Source organism: Terrapene carolina, unplaced genomic scaffold (assembly GCF_002925995.2).
Source record: "Terrapene carolina triunguis isolate 2854851 unplaced genomic scaffold, T_m_triunguis-2.0 Scaffold62, whole genome shotgun sequence".
Classification (NCBI taxonomy): Eukaryota; Metazoa; Chordata; order Testudines; family Emydidae; genus Terrapene; species Terrapene triunguis.
Window position 1 is genome coordinate 57,531,380 of NW_020664413.1, and position 23,683 is coordinate 57,555,062.

Here is a 23,683-nt window from a genome sequence, read left to right on the forward strand (position 1 = left end):
ACATTTGTATAATCTATGAATAATGATTAAGGCTGCGAGTCTGTAATGGAAGTCACGGATTCCGTGACTTCTACAGGGCCCTGTGTGGCTGACCCCAGCACTGCCCAAGCAGTTGGCTCCAGGACGAGCTGGTCAGGTGGCCCCGAGGACAGCCACCCCAGCTGCTACTGGAGCGACTCTGCAGCCAGCCGCTCTGGCAGACCCGCAGCCAGTTGCACCAGCCGCTGCAGCATCGGCCACTGCTCTGGTGGCCCTGGGCAGCTAGCCCTGGCCAGTGTGGCCGATCCTATGGACCACCTGAGCAGTGGTCCCCGGGTGGCTGGCACAGCTGCTTCCAGCAGCCCCTGGCAGCAGTCCCTGGGCGGGCGGAGTAGCTGCTTCCCAGGGTGGCCAATGCAGCTGCTGCCAGACATGGTCCCTGGTGGCTGGAGTGGCCAGAGTAGCTACTTCCCCGGGCAGCCCCTGATAGTGGTGCCTGGGCGGCCGGTGCAGTTGCTGCCGGTGGCCCCCAGCAGCTGATGCCACGGCTGGCCCTGCCCCCACTGGAGCAACAGCCCCCCAGCAGCACTCCCCAGCATGCCCCCCCAGCAGCAGCCCCCCAGCTTCTCCCCTAGCAGCGGCCCCTTCAGACACCCCTCCCCCAGCAGCGGTCCCAATGCCTCTAGCAGTGACCCGCTTAAGATTTAGTCACAGGTATTTTTGGTAAAAGTCACAGACAGGTCACAGGCTGTGAATTTTTGTGTATTGCTCGTGACCTGTCCATGACTTTTACTAAAAATACCCGTGACTAAATCGTAGCCTTACTCATAGTGCACGACCCTTGGCACCAACACTGTGGTAAAGACATTGGTACTGCCGACAGCCCCCTCCTCGGTACTGATGCTCTCAGTACCGCAGCAATTTTTCCACCCCAAAGATCTTCTGGTATTTTTAGGATTGTAATCCCCACTCCTTGGTACCGACCTTACTCTAGCTCGCTCGGTACTGTGCCAACTTACTCCACCACCCAGATCAGCTCCTCCTTTATCCAGTGACAAGGATGCTGATGCTGGTGAAGGGGAAATGCACTATGTTTCTTAGATTATAAAAAGATTAATTTTACTCCTAATATATGATTAATGACATCAACATAAGCTTGGGAAGAAGAAGAAAAAGAATGGAAGTGGCCCAAGGTTCTGAGCACCTCACAGGATCAAACGCGAAGGTTACAAACAGGGCAGGGATCCTGTTTGCTTAATTCTCTCAAAAGCATCATGCACACCACTGGGGGTAATGAAACAATAAATTAATTTTTCATTTAAATTGGATAAAATGGAAAGGAATGTAACATAAATGCACACTGAGTTAAAATGTTTTATCTTTTATGGTGTGTATGCTTTTAAGAGTAGAGCCGTTTTTAATCAAAACAATCATATTCTCAGCCACTGTATTTGTAGAATTGACACTTACCGGGGATGACTTAGAGAAATAGAGTATTAATTTTATTTTTATATACACACATAACTATTTTTGTTCAGGGGATAGATATTTAGTCAAACTGCACCCGTAGCTGTTGCAGTCCTGAATTCTGTCACAATTAGTTGTTGAACCTCTGTCCCAGAGTATAGCTAGTTAATTACTTTGGGTTAAGTTGAAGTATGGGGGACAGCCTGCTTTGTTTGTTGTGGTAGGGTATGTCTAGACAGCCTGTGGCATTGAGCTACCCTGCCGGGGTTGACAGACTTGGGCTTGCATTAATGCACTAAAAATAATTGTATAGACATTGGAGCTTGGGCTCTGAAGCGCACTCTCTTCTCTAGGCTTCTAAGTCTGAGTTCCAGCCTGAGCCACATCCTCAATACAGCTATTTTTAGCAAGGCAGCACAAGCCCAAGTCTGTTGACCCGGCTGGGGGGCTTGCTGCCACAGGCTATGTAAACATACCCTTATAGACCTCATCAGACCTTCAAAATGATTATTTGGTGACTTTACTTGTAGTTATACTAGTGTCTCAGCACTTCGTATTTTGTTTCTTTTTTCTTCACACAAATCTTTCACTTTTACAATAGCTTTTAGAAGAGCTGGTGACACTCGTTGACAGCCTGTCTCTCTGGTACTCTGCTGGCCCAGAATGGATCAAGCTCTCCCAAGTGCAGGTCCAGTTGCTCCTGGGATTCATTGGACAAGATAACTTACAGGTTTGTTATATATTAATGTGTCTAATACTATATGTAACATTCGTGCTGATTATGTAACACTAGAACTTTCAGTGACTGTAGGGATGCAGTTCGCTTCAGTGAGCTTGCTGATGTCACAATCCTCAGACTTGTTATAAATGAGAGGCTTCAGCTGCTGCCACCACATGCAGACTCGTTACACATTCCTCTCCATCCTCAGCTCCTGAAAGCAGTTGCGTTAGATTGTAAGCTCTTTGAAGCCAGAGCCATCTCTACTGGGTGTGTCTTTGTGTACAGTACTTATCACAATGGGACTGTGATCTAGCCAGAGGCATTTGGGCAGTACCATAATGCAAATAAATTAATAGTGGCTCAGTGTATTGAAATCCTATACTCCTCTAACTTACTGGAAGTTTCACACTACCTAACAAACAGCGATAGGAGTCGCACAAAACCCTGTGGTGAAATGTAGCGTGCATGCACTAGCCTCACAGGGGTTTGGTTTGGTTTTTCTCTGTCCAGGTTTGCGCTATGGCAGCCGCCAAGCTAAACACCCTTCTTCAAACCAAAGTAATTGAAAGCCAAGCAGAGGCATGCTACCTCTTGGGGAAGTTGGAAGGCATCCTGAGTAGATCAATCAAAGAAAAGACAGAAACGTACACATTCTTGATTCCCCTTGTTCGAACGCTGGTATCCAAAGTTTACCAACTTCTCTTCATGAACCTGCACCTACCCTCGTTGCCTCTCACCAATGGCAGCCCCTCTTTCTTTGAGGACTTCCGGGAGTATTGCAGCTCTGATGAATGGCAAGTTTATATTGATAAATATGTAAGTAATGGCTTCTTCTTGGCTTTCTCTCTATTTTCTTCCATTAGGGAGGAGAGAATCTGTTCAGCAATCATCTTGATTTTTTTTTAAATATTTCTTGTGCATCAGATTATTCCATATATGAAACAGTATGAAGTCAATACATTTAGTGATGGTCATGAGCATATGGCACTTTATTGGAAGGACTGTTATGAGGCATTAATGGTGAATATGCATAAGCGAGACAGAGAACGAGGAGAAAGCAAGCTCAAATTTCAGGTAAAGTCTTTAGCTTTTCTAAAAACAGTTTGTACTTTTTCAGGAGCAAGGATAGGAAATTAGTTTGAAACTTATCTGACCCCAGTGATTGTTGAGGGGGAAAACACTGCCAGTGATCATGTGTATTGAGAGAGCCTAACCTTCATCATCATCATCATACCTCCATTTTGCATGCGGATTATTTTATTGATCCAGTATTGATAACCACTTTTCCACTCATTTAAATCAATGCTGTTTGTCTGTTTTCCAGTACTAAACCTTTTGATATTTCAAGCTTATTTTAAATGGTGATTTTTACAAATTTGTTTGACCCCGGGTCTTAATGGTTCACTAACAAAGAACAATCAAATACAGCTACCCTGATTTTGTCCGGTGGATCTTTTTTTATTCAGAAATATGATAGTAACGTCTCCTTGTTTGTTGTTTTGGATCTGGTCCTTCTTTGATTCTCCCAAAGCTAGTTCCGTGCTCTTATGGATTTCCATGGTAGTTACAATGTAGCATAAGTAAACACTCACTGGTGTTAGCTCTTTGGTTCCCCAGAGTTGCAGATCACACTGGCTGATGCTTTAGTGTGACATACAGCACGTACCATGCTCCACCTTGACAGCTTCTGTAGAAATTTCACTGTAGAATGAAGCTTACCTGTTGAGGTATCAAGTAAATAATGAAAGAGCGATTGGAGTGATTGGGACTGGACCCGTGGTCTCCTACCTCCCAGGTAGATGCCTGAACCATTGGATTATAGAGTCATTCTCATTCTCACTCTCTCTCTTTGGTCCAATGACTGTTCCACTGTGGATTAATATTTAAATAGTCACTGTTTCATTATTTATCCAAAGTGGAACAGCTTCAACAGGAGAGATTGAGGGAGTCCCACATCAGAATATCCCATAGTTCAGCCTGCTCCTGAGACATGGGAGACCCCTGTTCAAATATTTTTCTCCCCTTCTGCCTGAATGGGGAATTGAATCTGGATCTCCCAGATCCCAAGTGAGTGCTCTCACCTGTGGACTAAAAGTTAGACGACGGGCACCACCACAATCTCCTCCAACTCTGACCATTTTGTGTGGAGCAAGGCAGGCATTCTCACAAAGAATGCTTTGTGACTCCATACGGCTGGTTCCTGTTCGTGGATCACTAAGCAGAGCTGGTCGTCTCCCTGCAGGGTGGGCGTAGGTGCCTATCTCCGAGAGAGGATTGGGGCTCAGCACACCCAATGGCTAGCGTAGGGGCACATTGTAAGGCACCTGTCTCTCCCCATTCATGGGATAGGCAGCATCGGTGCCTAACACAGGTTTGTAGCGTGCAGTGTTGTTCCTGTGATTTTTATGGGCACTTAAAAGTTGGGCACTGTGACACTCAGCGTTGTAATGCCTAAATTCCTTTTGTGGATCCTGGCCTAGATGCTTGTGTTTCCTGCCCTCATTTAGCGTGGTTGTGAAGCTATTCAGCACATACTGCTGAAGTAAGCAGAATTTTTGCAGTTACCTTTAATATTTCCTACTTACTGGTGGAGGTTTTATCCTTTGCATGAGGCGAAATGGTTTTTACAGAAGACAAGGTTCTTACAGGAAACTGCATCAGATTTATTTACAATGTTGCTTTCAGGAGTGTTTTGTGGAGCCATTTAACCGAAAGGCACGCCAGGAGAACCTGCGTTATAACAGCATGCTAAAACAGCTTAATAGTCAACACACCGCTACTCTGAGGCAGTGGAGAGCAGCCCAACTTTACCTGACTTGTGAACAGGGCCCCTGGGCTGAAAGGTAAGAGTGAAATACTTTATTCCAACATCATCTTATGTCTAATAGAAAGTTGTCCAATCAATTTGCTTTCTGTTTCATATAGTTGTAATTGCAGAAGGTTGTTAAAGTATTCTGGTAACCATCCTTGATATATAAGATTACCATTGAATGTTCTCTTTTTAATGTTTATCTGCATTTAACTAGCAAAATACCAGTGCTAAAGTTTAATATATAACTCAGCTAGATTTTACTGAAAAGTAACATGTAAAAAGTAGCTATGCATGAAGGAAATTTAAAACTTACATGAGAGAAACTTAATGTACTAAAGACCAGTGGTTGTGTAATGGGTTTCAGAAGGGTGAGATATAATGGATATTTAACACAGTGCTGGTATTCTGTAACAAACACAAAGGCTAAAACCTGGATTAAGACAAATTTGAACATGATTATTGTGTTATGCCTACCTGAATTTCCCCATCAATTTCATTTGGATAAGATATTCTTTACTGCCTGTCCAGAACTGTCAGGTACTCTTGCTGTGAGCTATTAAACAGCTGCTGTATTTCAATGGAGGATGTGCATTGTATGTTAGGTGCTAAAATGTTAGGTATTGTACAATGTATCTTACATTTGTTATCCCTTATTTGTTTAAGGGTATATGATTTTTTTTTTTTTTTACATTATGATTTTAAATACAGACTCTGATAGAATCAACTCATTCCCTCTAAATATTTGTTTTTTATATCTTAGTATAAATATTTTTGCTATCTCTAGGAAACAGAATCCCATTTACTGGAAACTTTCAAATGTGGAAAACTACTCGCGTATGAGGTTAAAACTAGTGCAAAATTACAATTTCAACTCCCATCAGGAGGCCAGTGACCTGAGAGACAATTTAGGTAAGATCCAAATTCACTGTTGCATTTCCTCACTTATAATTTAGATGATGGACTATTTATATTCCTGATTCCTTAGCAAGCTTTTGCAAATTTTAAACAGGGTTTTGTAGTTATTTTAAAATGCTTTTTTTATTTTCTCCTCTAAACAAACCCACATTTCCTTATAATGGAAATATATGTTGTAAGATAAAAAAAGGATATATGGTTGATTCAAATAAAGTTTTCTTGAAAAATCTGTTTTAATGGGATACTGTCAACTTGCTTAGATCCAAAGCGGAATCTTCCTTCAAAATAAATCTCATTCAGCATCCCTAGAGAATGCTTTATGTCGGCATGTTCATATTGCCAAAGAACCCCTCCCAACTCTATTTTTCATATGAGCAAACAAATAGTTTTTCAGGGACCTTTACAATATTTATATTTCTTTAAGCAAGGTAAATGTTGAGACTAAAATATGTTGAAATTATCGCTTTAAACTTGAATCAAGCCTATGTGGTATCATGAAGAATTATAGATGTGATCAAATATTTGGCCACAGTTATAACTGAGAGTTATAAACTGAGAGGTTAAGTGTTGCATTTTTCACAGTTGGGGGTATTTTAAATTATTCTATGTTCCCCAGAATCGTATTTTGTAAGATTACAAACCATCCCTTCCCCAGTGTTTGTCTACATGGGGACACGCAGGAAAATTAATCCAAATTAACTAACAGTATGGATTTGAAGTAGATTATTTAAACCACATTAAACTCTTGTGTGTACACCTTCATTCAGAATTAAAGTGGCCTTAATTTGGTTTAGTTTAATTCACGTCCAAAGTAAATTAAACTAAACTGAATTAAGTCCATTTGAATTCTGAAAAACAACATCCATACGGGGATTTAATGTGGTTTAAGCAATTCACTTCAAATCCGCACCTTTAGTTAATTTGGATTAATTTTCCTGCATGTCCCTGTGTAGACATGCCCATGGATACTATTCAACTCCAGTAATTGTAGTCAGCTACCACAGTTTAGCTATCCAATAGTACTGTGGTGAAATACAAATCTATATTTTGTTTGAGCTGAAAATATCTTTATTCCAAAAGGGATGCAGCAAACACAGCCATCTAGTGAGTCACTGCTCCTGGAGGTGGTGAAGCAGGTGAAAGTTAGTGACATGGAGGATGATATACTTGAACTGCCAGAAGAGGACACAACTGCTGGTGCAAGCATGTATGTATGTACAGCACTTTGGGGAACCCTGAAATTCATCTTTCCACTGGGGATAAGGAGTGGGAAATATCTCCTGGACTGGGGTAGATGGTGCACAAAACTGCCCTCTTTATTTCCTGTTATGACTAATGGCTTGTCTACATGGGGACACTCAGGAAAGTTACACCATATTAACTAAAGGTGTGGATTTTTAGTTGGACTTGTTAAACTGTATTAAACCTCTGTGTGGAGACCCTCATTCAGAATTAAAGTGGCCTGTAGTTTAACTAATGCACATTAAATTCACACACTTAGCTAATTTGGATTAATTTTCCTGAGTGTTCTAATGTAGACAAGCCCTGAGCCATTCAATCCAGCATTTATAGTGTTGCCAATGGAAAAGTTGCCATTGGGTTTACAATAATATAATCTCAGTTTAGAAAGGGGCAGCCCTTCACGGCCAGCTCAGGTTGCAGGACAAGAACAAGAAGGAGGGCTACTACACTCCCAGGTGGTAGCATGGCACCTGCTTGAGCAGTGGTAGCTCTTCCTCACTAAGCCCTGGTCTACACTGGGGAGGGGAGATTGATCTAAGTTACGCAACTTCAGCTACATGAATAACGTAGCTGAAGTCGACGTACTTAGATCGACTTACCGCGGTGTCTTCACCGTGGTGAGTAGACGGCTGCTGCTCCCCCATCGACTCTGCCTGCGCCTCTTGCGGTGCTGGAGTACAGGAGTCGACGGGAGAGTGCTCGGGGGTCGATTTATTGCGTCTAGACTAGACACAATAAATTGATCTCCACTGGATCAATCGCTGCCGGCCGATCCGGTGGGTAGTGTAGACATACCCTAAGGGCGCTACTATTGGATAAATGCACATTGTCTAACAAGCATGGGGATTGGATAGTGATACGCTACTCATAAAAAAACAGCAGCAAGCAGAAACAGGTTTTCTTTACCCTCCTTGCTAAAATAATGGGGTAGAATTGTAGATGGGGAGTGGCCACATCAGTGAGGGCCTATCCCTGATTCTCTTTAGCCCTGGGCCTGGGCTCAAGTTGGACCATTCTCATGGCTACTCTAACATGCACCAGCTAGCAATGATTCCCATGGGGCCATCAGCAAATTAAGTATAGCTGGAGCATAGCAGACTTCAGTCCTGCCCCTTCCTCTGCTCCCTCCCTCCCTGCCTCTGACATGTCTGCCGCACCAAAAGAGGCAGGAAAAGAGCCATGTAGGTGCCAGCTATGCTGAGCTGTGTGTCTACTGGAGACTTCCCCTACATCTGGGGAGATGCGTTCGTTATGCCATCTGAGTGGCTCAAAAGAAGTGAAACGGAGATGATAATATGCCCCAATAACTGTAGATGCAAAATTGCACACACAATTCTTTGTACCATAAAATTGTAGGTGCAAAGAAGAAGCCTTGTTAAAGAGAGGCCTGTAAAAGTGATCCGAATATTTTTATTTATATGAATAATTATATACTGCCTTATATTATACCTTTAAAGTTACAAAAGTCAGTTCACGTATTTATTTAAAAACTAAACAACCTTGTATTATAAACTTTTCAGTAACTTCTATTTGAAATATTGCCACAGTTTGTTGACTCTTGGAACTAGGGGGGCAAGGAGACTTTATAGTGGAGCTTGTGTGTTGGCTTATTTTTAAGTTTTTGCCTCTTTATTAATCCAGAGATATGAAAGTTGGCATTATACCTTATACTGTAACAATAGCAGATCCATCCTGTAAGATCTTAGTATATAAAACAAGTGACTGGAATAGAAAGATTAAAAAGCTCTGCTATGAAACGAACAGAGGTTTGGGGTATAAACGCTGAATCAGAGAACTCATGAGCCTACTAATGAAAGTGAAATAGTGGAATGTTTTGTATGACATGCTCTTAAGGCAATTCAGATTTGATTCTTTTCTAAATTGTGCTTTTAGTTTGTACCTGGTCGAACTGTGCAGTCTAGAAAAACACATGACATGGGATGGTGATGTTGTTGTTGTTGTAGGGATGAAAAGGAGGAGCAGGGTCAGAAAGAAAAATTGGTACTGTCTGAAGAATGTGAATTCATTACACTAATTGATGTAATACCTGGCAGACTGGAGGTCACTACCCAGCACATCTGCTTCTATGATGGCAGCATTGAAAAAGAGGAAGGTGAGCATCACAATAGCTCTACTTCCTCGTAGTTCTGCAACATGTTCTTTCCAGCTAAACTTTATTTTTTGAGAACAAATACCAGTGTGATTGACATCTAGAAACCTCTCTCTTAGCTAATTAACAGAGTTGTATGTAATGCTCATTAGGCTAATGACTTCATATTGTTTCTTTCGAGCAAGGGGTCTGTAAATGTAGCCTATCCACTGAGCCATTTTACTAGTGCAGTCTTAAAATTTTTTTCCCCCTCTCCTGGGGTAGCATTAAGACTGGTAATCATATTCTAAGGAACAAAATGTCTTTGTCTAATTTATATGAGTAAAAGGCAGTTCCCCATGATTTCTGCCATGCTGTTCACCAGTTATGCTAACCATATGAGCTTTGTCACCTGTATGAATTGATAAAAAAAGTAGTTTGTAAGGATTAATCAGCGATATCTGTTTGAGCTTTTATAAAAAGGTTAATGTGTATAGTTTAACTCTGATACGTGAAACTGATCTTGAGAAAATTAACTGAACTGTTTCACCAAAAGAAACTGGATCAATAACTGAAGTTGTTCTGTTCACAGGAGTAGGTTTTGATTTCAAATGGTCCCTTTCTCAAATTCGAGAGATACACTTGCGCCGATACAACTTGAGGCGGTCAGCCTTGGAGATCTTCCTCACTGATCAGACCAACTACTTCCTTAACTTCAATAAGGAGGTATGGAATTGTCAAAGCTCCCCTGGTGGACTCTCAGCATAGGTGACAAATTCTAGTTTAATGGCCATGGCTAATGTGATTTTTGGCAGCTTCTGCAGCATTATATTAGGTCAGAGTACTTGCTAGATTGAGCTGCTCTGAGAAATTAGAATATGGATCTTTTTATGTTGTTGAAAACCCCAGTCTGGTTTCCAGTAAAATTGAATAGTCAAAAGAAAAACAAAACTCTTATTTTTTCATGTGCAATTACTATTTAATTTCTGCCTCATGAGAAATTATACCAGGGGTAATCTCAACTTCTTTGTACAAAACAAATCATAAAAACTTTGTACAAATGAATTACAAAGCAATGGAGAATTATTATCCTACTGTCATGCAGAGGGGGAAATTATTTATATCTTGTCCTTCTGATGGTTTGCAAATGCTGTGGTAATGTTTTCTTGGATAATTTAAATAGGATGAGGCTAAAATGAATAACTGAACAGGGCTGGGTTAGATAGTGATGAATTGGTAAATGTTATGAATAGCTGTTAGATGGTGAATATTTAAAGTGAATAATTCATCAGAGTAGCTTGTGTAGAAAAGACTGATACAATATTAAACATGAAAAATGGCAGTGTTTTCTATTATGTTTATGTGGGGATAATGTGTAATTTTGCTGGGTTGTGATTCTGCAAAAGTAGTATTTCAATTAATCACAAATAATACCCATTTTTAGCCCCTGCAGCTGAATAAATATCTTTTTGGCAGCAAGAGGGCAGCACAGTTCAAAAATGTAGTAATTTTTTGCTTCATTAAGAATTTAATCCGTAGAGCAGTTGCTTTTGGTTTTATTAGCTGAATTTTCCAGTGTAAATGTTTTCTTATAGGTGAGAAACAAAGTGTACAGTCGAATCTTGTCACTCCGTTCTCCAAATATTTATGGGACCAGATCTCCACAGGAACTGTTTAAAGCTTCAGGCTTGATGCAGGTAAGATGATTTCAGTTGAAATGATTTAGGGTGTTTCAGTGCTTCTCAAAGAACTGCTTAATAATAAAGTAGTTAAACTAGGGTATTTCATCTGACCTCTAAACTTTTGCATGTGCAATTGTGTGTGCGCCCAATTATTGCATTTATACCAGTTTGCAGGCCTATTTGTGTTTGCAGATGTTAGACATACGACAAAAATTAGAGGACAGTTTTGAAAATTTGTCTTCTGGTGTCAGCACATGGGGCTTAGGTGAAAATTTATTTTGCTCTGTGTACAAATTATTTGCTTTATCTTATTATGGGTGCTTTCAACAAAACCCACTTAAAGATGTAGAGGTGTGGCCATGGTTCCTTGCTTCAGGTACAGTATTATTTGCTTGTAAGCCAAGTGTCAATTTTCAGAAACATCATGAAATTTTGGCAATTTATCTAACTTCACAGGGCAGTCTTATTTTTCTGGGGTGTTTTGTTTTGTTTTGGGGGTTTTTTGGGCATCAACAGATGCTGTAGTTTTCTGTGAGAAATAGAGAAATGTATGCTCTTATTAACATTAAGATTTCTCCAGTTTCCTCTTTTGTACCTTCGCTTTCCTTGCTCTGCACCTCAGCCACTTTCCTAGACAAAGAGGAATGGGAAAGAAGTTATCATCACCAATCCTTAGTTAGATGGAAGGTTCAGAGTTACATAAGGCACTCCGTCCTCTTAAGGATATAAAACACTAAGTCTGCAGCACTTTCACAAGGATACTGGAATATTTCACTGATGCATATTCAGTTAATTGAGGAAGATCAAAAGACTTTTTTTTTGTTTTTTTGTTATTGGAATTCTTTATCAAATGCTCCCTTTTTCCAATACTTATTTACCTCTCTCCTTTACCTTTTCAGCTTTTTTTCTGTTTTGCTTTTTCTCCACTATTGCTCTTTCCCCTTTCTTCTGTCCTTTTTGTTTGTTTGTTTAGTTTCATTTAGTTTTTAAAAAAACGTATTGCCAGTTTAGGGCTGTTAGCTGTCCCCTGCATTTAACCTGAATTTGACAACCCCTTGCCTCTGCCAGGTGTCAGCTAATCTCATCAAGAGACAGAGCACAGCCACAGATGCAGGAGGAATTTTAAACTAAGTTATGAAAATTGAAATTTGCAAATTCTTGTGTTTAGTCTAGTGCCCCTCACTATGAGAAATATCTCCTGGTAGGTAAGCATTGACAAGACACACTCTACAACGACAACAGTTTCTTTAGTTTAATAATTTTAGTGTTGCCTTTTCTTGTCTCCTTCAGAAATGGGTGAACAGAGAAATATCAAACTTTGACTATCTTGTTCAATTGAACACCATGGCGGGACGAACTTACAATGACCTTGCCCAATATCCTGTGGTAAATTTTTTTGTTAATTGTCACTGGATAAATGTGATTATTTTGTGGAAAGATGGATTTTATATCTGAATTTTGAACTGTGACTTTCTAGTTTCCTTGGATCCTGCGAGATTACACATCAGAAGAGTTGGACTTGAATAATCCTGCTGTCTTTAGGGATCTATCCAAACCCATTGGAGTGGTGAATGAAAAGAATGCCAAAGCTGTGCAAGAAAAGTAAGTATTAAAATTCCCAGTTATGTTTCTCTCTCCATTTATTTTAGCTTTCTGATGGGACATTTTAAGACTAATAATAATTCATTCTGAGAATTCCATAACTATTTGTAACTGTGACATTAATTGTTATAAAATTAGCCTGTTTGTTTGATGGCAAAGACATACATTAGCCAGATAGCTTGGAACTGTTAGGCAGCGATGCTGTTATATTAACAGCAGCATATGCAACATTAAAGAGTCAAGTTTTATTGCCTCTAGCTCTAGGAGGTAAGAAATCTTTTTCAGGTTGGTTTGTTTCTAAGGGTTCAAGAGAGGAAACACAGGGTTTCAGAGGAACTAAGGGGCACCTGTCTGAAGTTGACTGGATCCAGATGATTGAAAAGTGGCTTATCTTGTCCCCTATACATGTTTCTGGATATAGGCATCCCAGATGCAGCCATACTGGTGGATTTGACTAGAAGGAGGGATTACCCTATTTTGGGTCTGGGCTTCCTCCTGGTGTTCTGAGCCCAAATTTTATCCTTGAAATAAGTTGAATCTCTTCTCTGGTAACTTTTTTGTAGATAGGAATGACAGCTACTTCCACTCACACATGAGCATAGTCATCCTTAAGTTTTGCTGGAGTGGGGAGCGAACACTTTGGCTTGTCTTGGTTGTCAGGCAGCACTTGTCAAGTTTCTTCCCAAACAGGGTTTCTCCTGGGAACAGAAGATTTACTGTGAATAATTACCTGATATCCATGGTTGGAGTCAGTGCTGGTTCCTGGGCAGTGAGTTTGTTTCTATGGCTTTTCCTGCCAGCCTCATGGCATTCAGTGATACATCTGCTATCTGGTGCATCAACTGGATGGGAACTTGCTGGCTGTGTCTTTTGGGACCTGAAATGGGAAAATAATTATTTAAGTCCTAAATGCACCTCTTCTTCCTGCAATCAGAGGCACTCAGTATATGTTGATGTAATTTTTAACAAAACTGTCATAGGCCACTTAGCTAGTGAAAAACAGTTAGTGATGCATCTGTTGTGCATTCTCTGTATACTATAAATATAATCTGTGTGTATCAGACATAGAGTGCTGTAGTTATTAATTTAAAGATCTCGATCTCTGTCTTTTAGATATGAGAATTTTGAGGATCCTCTTGGGACGATTGACAAGTTTCACTATGGTACTCACTACTCAAATGCTGCTGGTGTCATGCATTATCTCATTCGAGTAGAGCCTTTCACCACACTGCATATCCAGCTTCAGAGTGGCAGGTAAATTGTGAATGAACAGTAATATTTGTCTCTTCTCCCTCAACTTCAATGATGGCTTTTTAATGGGAGCTGTCAAAATGTAACTTGAGCTTTCCAACCTACAGGTTTGACTGTGCAGATCGGCAGTTCCATTCCATTCCTGCAACATGGCAAGCCCTTATGGATAACCCAAATGATGTGAAGGAGCTTATCCCAGAGTTCTTCTACTTCCCAGAGTTCTTGGAGAATCAAAATAGTAAACAGACTTTTCAGAATTTATTGAATAGAACATGCATCCCACACACTACTAGAGAGCATTGTCAGAACCTGTTTAAGAAGATTGAGGAAAACTGTTCTTGATTAGATTGAACATGTGAAAATTACTTTATGGTCATACTACCTTTTAGCCATTTAGTGAGATGCCGGTTATCTAAGCCACTATTTAACTTTGTAATTTAAAATTCTTACCCAGGGTTCTGGGATGGCTAAGAGTATTGATGTTTAGTTTAATCTAAAAGAAGAAAAAGGTATTTTTTTAAAAAAGTTGAACATTCTAAATTGCACTCATTACAGTTAACTTGCTTTAACTGTTCTGGGTCCTAAACCCACCTCCTCTGGAAGAGGTATGCTAATCTGGAACATGAGATCTTTTTTTAATTAGACAGGCCTGCAGAATCTAGACTCATAACTGGTATTATCAAACGTGGTCTTGTATAACTTGAATTTACAGCAGACTCCAGGATTCTTCAGAAGTAAGAAAGCTCTTGTTAAACATAACCTATGTTGTTAAAGATAACTTTCCCTGCATGTTGACATGAGACATTACACTTTTTGGCTTCTTGCATTTCACTTATTAGATTTACTTATTCAGCTTCTTAATCTCTCATCTAGTGATCAAGATACTTGAAACATATTGTCATAACTTTTGAAACCAAATTGTCTCAATTATATTCCCTAGAGTTTAACTTGGGTAAGCTACAAATCTCCAAAGAGGTAGTGAATGATGTTGTTCTCCCAAAATGGGCCAAGTCACCTGAAGACTTCATTTGTAAACACAGGAAAGCACTGGTAAGACAATGACTACCTTAATCTTTGGATGAAGTAATGAAACAGAAATACAGTACATGCTTTTATTTTTATTTACTTATATATACACATACACACACACACACACACGAAATGGGAAGTTGATAGTAATTAATATAAATCAGAAGCTAGGAACTAGATGATTGATAAGAGAAGCAAAAGGACACAAGGAGAAATCTATGGCCAGCAGAGTTAAGCACAATAATAAGGAATTTCTTTAAATATATTAAGAACAAAAAAAATCCTACCAATGGTATTAGTCTATAGCAGGATGGAAATGATATAATTATCAATAATGATGCAGAAATAGACAGACATGTTCAATAAATATTTCTGTTCTGTACTTGGGAAAAAGCCAGATGATGTAGTCGTGTCATATAATCAGAATATGCTTTCCATTTCAACAGTGGTTGTCTACTTCGTATGGCTGATGTAGATGTAGAGCAACAACTATAATTTTACATTTAGGTGATTAAGACAGATAATTGCGTCAGTAGTAACAGAGTGTATCACTGTGATGCTTCCTTTGTATTTGTGAATCGGGCGTTGAGTTGTTATATGTTCCATGGTCTGTTCTGGGTGACCACAGTCACACACTAGAAAGTTTTTAATCTTCCATTTGTGCATCAAGTATCTGCATCTGTCATGGTTTGAATGGATGAGGTTTAGGGTTGCCCATAAGCTTTGGGGAAGATTGAAACCAGGAATCTTCTGCATTGGGTCTTTCACAAGGTGTTTGTTTGTGACTTCTTGTGAACTCCATTCAGCTTTCCAAGCTTCATCAGTGTGTGGTACTGGTGTGGCTGCTGCTGGACTACTGGGTCCAGTTCTGGTGCCCACAATACAAGAAGAATATTGATAAACTGGAGGGGGTTCAGAGATGAGCCACAAGAGTGATTATTGGTCTGGAAAACTGCCAGAGCAGCCGCCCCCCGCAGCTCCCAATGGCCGGGAACGGGGAACTGTGGCCAATGGGAGCTTCAGGGGAGGTACCCATAGGTGAGGGCAGCGCGTGGAGCCCTCTTTCCCGTCCCCCTCCCACCCTGTACTGCAGGGACATTTCCAGGAGCGGTGCGGGACCAGGGCAGGCAGGGAGCCTGCCCTGGCCCCACTGCACACCGCTGCCACCCTGGAGCCACTCCAGGTAAGCGGTGCCGGGCCAGAGCCCGTACCCCATCCCCCTGCCCTGAGATCCCTGCTGCACCCCAACGCTCTGCCCTGAGCTCCCTGGTGCACCCCTCCTGCACCCCAACCCTCTGCCCTGAGCCCCCAACCCTCTGCTCTAAGCCCCCTCCCACTCTCCGCACCCCTCCCTGCACCCCAACCCCCTGCCCTGAGACCCCTTGTACACCCACACTGCTCCTGCGCCCCAACCCGTTGCCCTGAGCCCCTTCCTGCACACTGCACCCTGCACTCCCTCCCACACCCCAACCCCCTTCCCCAGCCCTACATTCATGGCCCTGCATGCAATTTCCCCACCCAGATGTGGCCCTTGGGCCAAAAAGTTTGCTCACCCCTGGACTAGATGATTACAATTGTCCCTTCTGGCTTTCTAATCTGTGACTAAGCATCAGGAAGTTTACTGTTGATCTTTTAAATTTTACTTTTAAAAATTTCATTCCTTTACTCCTAGCTGTAATCCTTTATTGCAATTATTAAATAATAGGATGTCAAGCGATTAAAAAAATTAATCGCAATTAATTGCGCTCTTAAACTATAAGAGAATACCATTTATTTAAATATTTATGGATGTTTTCTACATTTTCAAATATATTGATTTCCATTACAACACGGAATACAAAGTATACAGTGCTCACTTTATATTTATTTTTATTACTAATATTTGCACTGTAAAAAACAAAAGAAATAGTATTTTTCAATTCACCTCCTACAAGTACTGTGGTGCAATCTCTTTATCATGAAAGTTGAACTTACAAATGTAGAATGATGTACCAAAAAAAAGAGCATTCAAAAATAAAACAATGTAAAACTTTAGAGCCTACAAGTCCAGTCAGTCCTACTCCTTGTTCAGTCAACCACTCAGACAAACAAGTTTGGTTACAATCTGCAGGAGATAATGCTGTCTGCTTCTTGTTTACAATATCTCCTGAAAGTGAGAACAGGCTTTCACATGGCACTGTTTTAGCCGGCGTTGCAAGATAATTATGTGCCAGGTGTGCTAAAGATTCATATGTCCTTTCATGCTTCAACCACCATTCCAGCATCCATGTGTCCATGCTGATGGCGGGTTCTGCTCGATAACAGTCCAAAGCAGAGCAGAGCGACGCATGTTCATTTTCATCATCCGAGTCAGATGCCACCAGCAGAAGGTTGATTTTCTTTTTTGGTGGTTTGGGTTCTGTAGTTTCCGCATCAGAATGTTGCTCTTTTAAGACTTCTGAAAGTATGCTGCACACCTTGTCCCTCTCAGATTTTGGATGGCACTTCAGATTCTTAAACCTTGGGTCGAGTGCTGTAGCTATTTTTAGAAATCTCACATTGATACCTTCTTTGCGTTTTGTCAAATCTGCTGTGAAAGTGAAAGTGTTCTTAAAACAAACGTGCTGGGTCATCATCCAAGACTGCTATAACATGAAATATATGCAAGAATGAGGGTAAAACAGAGTAGGAGACATACAGTTCTCCCCCAGTGAGTTCAGTCACAAATTTAATCACAAATTTAATCAACACATTATTTTTTTAACAAGCATCATCAGGATGGAAGCATGTCCTCTGGAATGGTGGCCGAAGCATGAAGGGGCATGAGAATGTTTAGCATATCCGGCACATAAATACCTTGCAACGCTGGCTCCAAAAGTGCCATGGTGACATTGTAAATAAGAAGCAGGCAGCAGTATCGCCCGTAAATATAAACAAAAGAGATTGTCTTAGCGGTTGGCTGAACAAAAAGTAGGACTGAGTGGACTTGTAGGCTCTAATGTTTTACATTGTTTTGTTTTTGAGTGCAGTTATGTAATTAAAAAAATCTACATTTGTAAGTTACACTTTCATGATAAAGAGATTGCACTACAGTACTTGTAGGAGGTGAATTGAAAAAATACTATTTCTATCATTTTTACAGTGCAAATATTTGTAATAAAAAATAATAAAGTGAGCACTGTACATTTTCTATTCCGTGTTGTAATGGAAATCGATATATTTGAATGTGTAGAAAAACATGCAAAAATATTTAATAAATTTCAATTGGTATTCTATTGTTTAACAGTGCGATTAATCAATTAATTTTTTGGAGTTAATCGCGTGAGTTAACTGCAGTTAATCAACAGCCGTATTAAATAATACCTCTCCTTTGTTCACGTTAATGTCCTTAGCACATATGCATATTCTTTCACATCTATTGAACTGCTGCTGATGTGCATGCATCTTAGGCAGTTTGTGGGCACTGTAATTTTTTGTGTTTTATCCCACCAGTGTATTTGGGAGAAGGAGTTAGTACTTCAATTGCTGATATTAATTCTTTCTGTCTTAGGAGTCTGAGTATGTCTCTGCTCATCTCCATGAATGGATAGATCTGATTTTTGGCTACAAACAGAGGGGACCAGCTGCAGTGGAGGCACTCAATGTGTTCTATTACTGTACTTACGAAGGTACAAAACTGTGCTCTCTTCTTGTCATTGCAATCATATTTGTGGGGTTTGAGAAATATCTGGAAACAGATTCCTCATCATGAATGCAGTATAGTGCCATATGGTAAAACAACAGAATATTTGATGTTCAGATAAGGAAATGTGAATTTTTAGTTAAATACCCTCTTTAGCCCTTCTGTACAGGGCCGGCTCTAGGTTTTTTGCCGCCCCAAGCAAAAAAATTTTTGGCTGCCCCCCACCCCAGCCCTGGGCTCTCCCCCCACCCCACCCGCACCTCCTGCCGCCCCAGCACTGGGCTCTCCCCCCCACCGCCTGCCGCCCCAGCACTGGGCTTCCCCCCCACCAGTGCTGACTCCGCCCGCTCCCCCCTCGCCTCCAGCCGGTCCAGCGCTGGCAGAGTCGGGGTAAGCAGCGGGGCTCCCGGGCCGCGCCTCAGCCCAGGGTCCCTCCAGCCGGGGCTCCTGCCTCCAGGACAGGCCGGGACCGGAGAGGACAGAGCCGGGGGACTGCCCGGCAGAGGGCTGAGGAGCCGGGGCAGGGCAGCCCCAGAGGGAGTGGAGCCCCGGAGAGCGGGACACAGGCCCCGCACGGCAGCGCCCCACCCTCTATGGCCCCGCTCCTGCTGCTGCTCCTGGCCGCCCTGCCACAGTCCCTGGGCGGCTCTGGCCGCTTTGCCCAGCCCCGGCTGCGGCGCCGGGGAGGCAGCCGCCCTGCAGCACCTGCAGGCGGCTCCGTGTTCCCTGAGAGGCGGCCCCAGCCCGAATGTCCCGCGCTTGGAGCCCGCCCGGCCATAAGGTGCGGGCGCTGCTCCCCAACGCGAACCACAGCAGCCCCAGGGCGCCCCCTGTGCAGGACGTGCTGCTGCTGCCAGGGCCAGCTCTAGGCTTTTGCCACCCAAGTGCCAAAAAAAAAAAAAAAGAGGCTGGCTGGAATGCTGCCCCTGAAAATGTGCCGCCCCAAACACCTGCTTGGTTTGCTGGTGCCTGGAGCCAGCCCTGCTTCTGTAGGAACTTTATAATTGCTTCTGTTCAATTAACAAACAGTTCTTTAAGATTCCATTGGAAACATAATGGAAAACATATTGGAACTTATTTTCTAGAGTCTAGTCATAGTAATTTACTATAGAACATATTTTAGAAGGTAAACTCTAGAAAGTCTTTAATCAAGAAAGTATATTCTGGGTTACTTTTTGCATGCATTAAATAAAGAAAATTTATCTTCCCAAAAGCCAGATGCTGCAACCAAAACACTTACTAACTTCTGTAGGAGAAAGTTTGCAGAATGGAACTTTTAGGAGACTATGTAAAATAAATTGATGGTGGTGGATAATTTTATAGAGAGAAAGGGTAATGGTTTTGCAGTTAGTGTATATTTTCCTACATGTGTTTCGTATCTCTTTCTTCGGTGAATTCTGTGTAGACAATGTTGCTTTTTGTTTTACTGCCCTCTACTACTCTGGTTATGATTCCAGGAGCTGTGGATTTAGATGCCTTAACAGATGAGAAGGAAAGGAAAGCTTTAGAAGGGATGATTAACAATTTTGGACAAACACCCTGTCAGCTGCTGAAGGTAAATCTCTTTTTGTAGCAATAAACACACAAGTTCCATATCAGTCAGTTTTGGGAAGATGTACACTTGAGTGGCAGGGGCTTGTGGAAGGATTGTGCAACTATTGTGATGGCCATTGTTCCTTTAAGAGTCTATTCCAGGTATTATAACCTGTAAGGTTTAGGAAACCCATAACTTTTAGGAAAGTTAACCTTCTAGGGTGTTATCATTAATAAAGAAGACCTGGTATAAAATTTTCAATAAAGCCTAATTCCCATTTTCAAAGGTGACTAGACACTTAGGAGCCTAAGTCCCATTGACTTTCAGTTAGATTTAAGCACCTAAGTATCTAAGGGTATGTCTTCACTACCGGCCGGATCGGCGGGCAGCGATCGATCCCCGAGCGCTCTCCCGTTGACTCCTGTACTCCAGCTCGGTGAGAGGCACATGCGGAGTCGACGGGGGAGCGGTAGCAATCAACTCACCGCGGTGAAGACACCATGGTAAGTTGATCTAAGTACGTCAACTTCAGCTACATTATTCACATAGCTGAAGTTGCGTAACTTAGATCAGTTCCGCCCCCCCGCCCCTCCCCCATTGTAGACCAGGCCCAAGTCACTTTTGAAAATGGGAATTAGACTCCAAAGTCACTTAGGAGCCTTTGAAAATTTTATCTCTGGTATTTCATCTTCCGATATAACTTAAATAGATGTGGAAACAACTTTCTTCATAATTTTGCCACTTAATATTTTTGAGGGCTAACTATAGCTCCGAGAAAAGCCCCTTCAGATAGATTTGCCATCTAGTCAATTTTTTTAATGAGATTATTCATAGGAGTCGTTTGCCTTCTGCATGCCTTTAATAGTTATTGTATAGTACTTGGTATTTTGTTAAATATGCTCCTGTAAGACAGGAAGTACGTTTTTGTTGGTGTTAGTCCAATTCTCCACTTTTATTCCTTTCTGTCCAGGTTTCCGCTCCAGTTTTCCCTAGTGTCTAGTCCTAAGGCTGTCTAAATTCTAGAACAGATGTGACATTCTACAGGTGTTATGTATAGTAACCCTTTCATGCTAGCTTTCAGTGAGAGGAAAGATTAGCAACATGGCTTGTAATAAAAAATCTAAATGTTCCTTTTTTGGTATGAATGGTAAATATTTCTTCCTCAAATAATAAAACAGCTTTAAGAAAAAGCCACCAAATGAATGTAACAAAATCTTTCCCTCTCCCTATCCCATGTAGAGTAAATCTTCCAATTAAATCAGCCAAGGTTTTCTTTGTATAGAAAAATGGTCTAGAAACAGTAACTCCAGAGGAATCCCTTCATCTGAATTTAATATATTGAGTTAGAAATACAGTTTACATTCTCTCTTGACTCTGAATACCGTACATGACTTGAACAGTTCAATAAAAGATAATTTCCCGCTATGCTGAGATTGTGTATAAATTTGATTTAAAAAAAAAATCGATATTGTCTCCTAGGAACCTCATCCTGCGAGATTATCTGCAGAGGAGGTAGTACAGAGACAGACCAAAAGTGACAGCTCAACCCTGAATCTGTTCCAGCATCTCCCTGAACTTAAGTCATTCTTCGTAGAGGTAGCATCTGACACATATTGCATTGCATATGTTTTAAGCCTAGTCTGAAACCTCTAATACGTTGGAATAAAAGGTGGTCAGCAGAGTAAAAATAAACTTGCTTATAATGTAAAGAAAATTTTGTACAAAACATCTAATAAACCATTTGTATAGAAGGAGATGTTTCTTTGCAGAGAACTTGTAGAGGTTGAGTAAGTTTACTTACCCTCATCCTGCAGTGATTCTATAACATTTATTTTAACTATCTAAATGTTACATTTTATTCTTTTTGCTTCCTTAGCCTTCTTACTTTCCAAGAGCCTACATGCAGGCTGGAGAGAGAGATCCTGGCCCCACTGTAGGCAATGGCAAAATTCCCATTGACTTCAAAGTGGTCAGGATTTCTCCCCTAGTGTTAAATAGCTAAGTTCGGCCACTAAGATGTGAGTACTTCTACCTGGTAGTGCAACTTTGTCTACCAGGTAACTAAAGTATTTGTACCACCTATGGATGTTTGTCAACTGAAAATGTCATTTCTCATAGGGTATCAGTGATGGTGTTCCCATTGTCAAGGCTGTTGTTCCCAGGAACCAGTCACGTTCCTTTATGTCTCAAGGGAGCCCAGAGATCCTGGTGAGTTGGATGTGTCAGTACAGCTGTTTGAAACTCTGGGTTACATATGACTGCACTGTTCCTAAAATTAACCTTTATATTGACAAAATGTGGGTGCTAGTAATGTTCTAGATGTCATAATGACATTGGGGGTAGAGATAATGTGTTACTATCAATCTGAATCTAGGTTCTTATAACAATCCCCATCTTAATAATCTCTTTGGAAGTGCTCACATATTGTTCAATTTCCTCCACTCACATTTGTGTAGGCCAAATTAGGCATAAATAAACCTGTGGCTAGTCAGGTTTAGTACACCTGTGTCTAAAGATTTGATTCTATTCCTTTCAAGTCACTGACAAAAATAGTGCACTACATTAAAACTAGATGGAATTACTTTCACACTGGCTCAGTAACAAAACGACTCTGGGAATGTCTTTTAATTTGTCATAACTTTAAATGCTAGTTACTACCACTGAGTATTTCAAAGAAAATACAAGAATTAAATAATTATGATGAAATGCATGTGCAAAGCATAGGCCTTCTTACCAGCCTGTGTCTCAAGTACCAATCGCTGTTCTAGCTAGCCAATATATATCACACACAAGCATCATTCACTGTTCTATCTAGGCAGTATATACCATACGTTAGAGTCATAACTAAGGCTAAGATTTTGTCATGGTTATTTTTAGTAAAAGTCACGGACAGGTCATGGGCAATAAACAAAAATTCACGGAAGCCGTGACCTGTCTGTGACTTTTGCTGCTGCGGCTCCATGGTTTCCCCTGCCACCGGGGTGGCTGGAAGCTGCAGGGGGGCCCCCCTCCACCCACTGTGGCTGGGAGCTGCACTGTGACCATATTTCCCAAAGAGAAAATGGGACACCCCCAGCCACTCGCCCGAGGTGCGTCCCCACACCTGAGTCTGTTGCCTCTTGCTGGAATCCTGAGGAGGGCCCACTCAGGAGTCTGTCACCTGTCGCTGGAACCTTGCAGGGGGCCTCCTGTCGCTGCTGTTGCCTGTCGCTGGAACCCTGCCAGGGCCCCGCTGGCTGCCAGCGCCAGAGTCCGAAGCAGAGAATGTCAGGGAGGTCTCTGGAAGTCAGGGATTCCTTGACTTCCATGGCGCCCATGACACATACGTAGCCTTAGTCATAACTCGTTATTTTAAAAAAATAATAAAACAAAAAACCTCACAGACTCTCCATCCTGTCCTCATGATAGTGCTAGCCTCAGCTGGATCAGTTTGGTGGTAAACTGTCAAGAGACCTATGTTGGCTCAGATGCAAGCTCTGTTATTGGGAAAGCCATGCAAAGAAGAGGGCTTTGCAACATTACACAATTTCATTGATTTTTATCAAACTTACTTTTTCAGGTGATAGCAAGTCTGAACTGCATTATTGGAACCCACGGGTGGCTACCATATGATAGAAATATCTCCAACTATTTTACGTTCATCAGAGATCCAACTGTGACAAATCCCAAGTAAGTAAAGAGGAGGAAAGGTGCAGTAGT

General features: G+C 41.4%; 1 protein-coding gene across 1 annotated transcript in view; it reads left to right on the top strand.

Annotated features, from left to right (window-relative positions):
• NBEAL1 (neurobeachin like 1) overlaps positions 1-23,683 on the top strand; it is a 145,922-nt gene that overhangs the window by 105,104 nt on the left and 17,135 nt on the right. The window contains exons 30-48 of the mRNA XM_024206509.2: positions 2,048-2,176; positions 2,678-2,983; positions 3,092-3,241; positions 4,853-5,010; positions 5,764-5,888; positions 6,975-7,101; positions 9,101-9,249; positions 9,818-9,951; positions 10,821-10,922; positions 12,198-12,293; positions 12,385-12,509; positions 13,623-13,763; positions 13,868-13,998; positions 14,701-14,810; positions 18,319-18,436; positions 19,908-20,005; positions 21,464-21,580; positions 22,103-22,192; positions 23,544-23,653. Coding sequence (XP_024062277.1) covers positions 2,048-2,176; positions 2,678-2,983; positions 3,092-3,241; positions 4,853-5,010; positions 5,764-5,888; positions 6,975-7,101; positions 9,101-9,249; positions 9,818-9,951; positions 10,821-10,922; positions 12,198-12,293; positions 12,385-12,509; positions 13,623-13,763; positions 13,868-13,998; positions 14,701-14,810; positions 18,319-18,436; positions 19,908-20,005; positions 21,464-21,580; positions 22,103-22,192; positions 23,544-23,653 — 2,516 coding nt within the window. The remainder of the gene's footprint in view (positions 1-2,047; positions 2,177-2,677; positions 2,984-3,091; positions 3,242-4,852; positions 5,011-5,763; positions 5,889-6,974; positions 7,102-9,100; positions 9,250-9,817; positions 9,952-10,820; positions 10,923-12,197; positions 12,294-12,384; positions 12,510-13,622; positions 13,764-13,867; positions 13,999-14,700; positions 14,811-18,318; positions 18,437-19,907; positions 20,006-21,463; positions 21,581-22,102; positions 22,193-23,543; positions 23,654-23,683) is intronic.